We start from the raw sequence: 2,049 nt of genomic DNA, 5'->3' as shown, positions 1-2,049 counted from the left end.
CAATCGTTCATGTGGCCGCCCAGCCGGATGGCAGAGCTGAGATTCGATGCGATGTATTCTAAATCCCGGGTCTGGTGTGCTAGCGTGTTTTACCGCTGTGCCACCTGAGCAGCCAGAATGAATCTGTTGATGAGCAAATAATAATAATAATAATAGCATTAACATAGTAGTAGTAACATGCATGATCAATGCTATCTTGTTATTTTCTACTACTTATTTAGTCTACCCTTCTAATAGCTTCAGAACACTGTAAAAAATCTAGTATTTATTTGCATGTTATCCATTTAAATCAAGAACAGACTTTCATTTGTGACTGCAAACCTCAAAAACAGGTCACACTGTTGCGCAAGGAAACAAGAAATATTCCAAATGCATGACCATCTGCCGTCAGTTATCCGATATGAACAGGAGCAAGAGCAGAAGGGTGAAAAAAAACGTCTACCAAGCCTTATCTAAATAACACCAGCTAAACCTGTTGACAGGCACACATAGAATGTTAAAATGTTTGACAATAGGACGTCATAGCTGGGGCACCTGTTCAAATTCAATACAGTTGATGTTTCCTGGGCAGGGATGGTATGTGTTTGATAAAAGATCAGCACTGATTGGATATGTGGTTCTGATGAGTGGCTTACCTTAATCTTTCCTTTCCATCTAGATGAACTGTCTTCTCCAGGGACTCCAGAAAACTAACTGAAGAGCAGCATGGATCTTTGGATATTTCCATCTTTACTCCCAAATCTGTCTGAGCCCTTAATGTATGAAAGCTTCATGCTGGGCAACGAAACGGACGAGAGCTTGAAAAATGCCACTGATAATAGCTTCACCAAGACTGGCACGGTGGTCATCACGTTTATTTACTTTGTAGTCTGTGCTGTAGGGCTAAGTGGCAATGCCTTGGTCATTTATGTCATCTTGAGGTATGCTAAAATGAAAACGGTCACCAACATCTACATCCTTAACTTGGCTGTAGCTGATGTCCTCTTCATGATGAGCCTGCCGTTCATTGCCATGCAGCTAGCCTTGGTGCACTGGCCCTTCGGTTCAGCCTTGTGTCGTCTGGTGATGACCGTCGACTCTCTCAATCAATTCACAAGCATCTTTTGCTTGATGGTGATGAGCATTGATCGCTACCTGGCTGTGGTGCATCCCATCAAGTCTACCAAGTGGAGGAAGCCCAGAGTGGCCAAGACCATCAATCTAGCAGTGTGGGGAGTCTCCTTGCTCGTCAACATGCCCATTGTCATTTACAGTGGCTTGATTAGTAAGCCGGGGGGATGTTTCTGCACCATCGTCTGGCCGGAACCCCAGGACGCCTACTACACAGCTTTTATGTTCTACACCTTCATTTTGGGTTTCTTCATGCCTCTGCTGGTCATCTGTCTGTGCTACCTGCTCATCATCATCAAGGTGAAATCGTCAGGGATACGCGTCGGCTCGTCCAAACGAAAGCGCTCAGAGAGGAAGGTGACGCGCATGGTGTCCATCGTAGTGGCTGTGTTCGTGTTCTGCTGGCTTCCGTTTTACGTCTTCAACGTGACGTCCGTGACGGGCACCATCAGCACGACACCCATCTTGAGGAGCACCTTTGCTTTCGTGGTGGTTCTTGGATACGCCAACAGCTGCGCCAATCCCATATTGTACGCCTTCCTGTCGGACAACTTCAAGAAAAGCTTCCAGAATGTATTGTGTCAGAAAAAGGCGGGCGGGCTTGATGAGATCGAGCGCAGCGACAGCAGACAGGACAAGACGAGAATGATGAACAACCCAACCGAGACTCAGAGCACTCTACTGAATGGAGATCTGCAGACCAGTATCTGAGGAGGAGCTGAGCAACTTTGGCTGTACTAGACATTATGGCCATGAGTGAAATGGGCATTGGAATCAAAAAAACTGTAAGAGGGTGGATCAGTTGGCTGCCAATTCTATTTTTCTGGTCTTTAACCAGAGAACCCTAACATTTGGTAGAAACTGTAGTCATGATCAGATCAGTATGGCACTGTTGACCTGTTTACAGTGCGGCTGCTGGCAGATGTGACATCTACCTAA

The 2,049-nt window shown here is 45.9% G+C and overlaps 1 protein-coding gene across 1 annotated transcript; it reads left to right on the top strand.

Moving 5' to 3' along the window:
• The first annotated feature begins 705 nt into the window (after positions 1–705).
• LOC134336097 (somatostatin receptor type 2-like) lies at positions 706–1,821 on the top strand. The gene has a single exon (XM_063018780.1). The coding sequence runs from the start codon at positions 706–708 to the stop codon at positions 1,819–1,821; it is 1,116 nt and encodes a 371-aa protein (XP_062874850.1).
• The last annotated feature ends 228 nt before the right edge of the window (positions 1,822–2,049 follow it).

The sequence above is a fragment of the Trichomycterus rosablanca genome, chromosome 22 (assembly GCF_030014385.1).
Source record: "Trichomycterus rosablanca isolate fTriRos1 chromosome 22, fTriRos1.hap1, whole genome shotgun sequence".
NCBI lineage: Eukaryota > Metazoa > Chordata > Actinopteri > Siluriformes > Trichomycteridae > Trichomycterus > Trichomycterus rosablanca.
The sequence above is the reverse complement of the archived record's forward strand: the minus strand, read 5'-3'. Positions and strand labels throughout refer to the sequence as shown.

Coding starts and splice junctions, on each gene's coding strand:
- LOC134336097 (XM_063018780.1), top strand. CDS start 706: ATGGATCTTTGGATATTTCCATCTTTACTCCCAAATCTGTCTGAGCCC.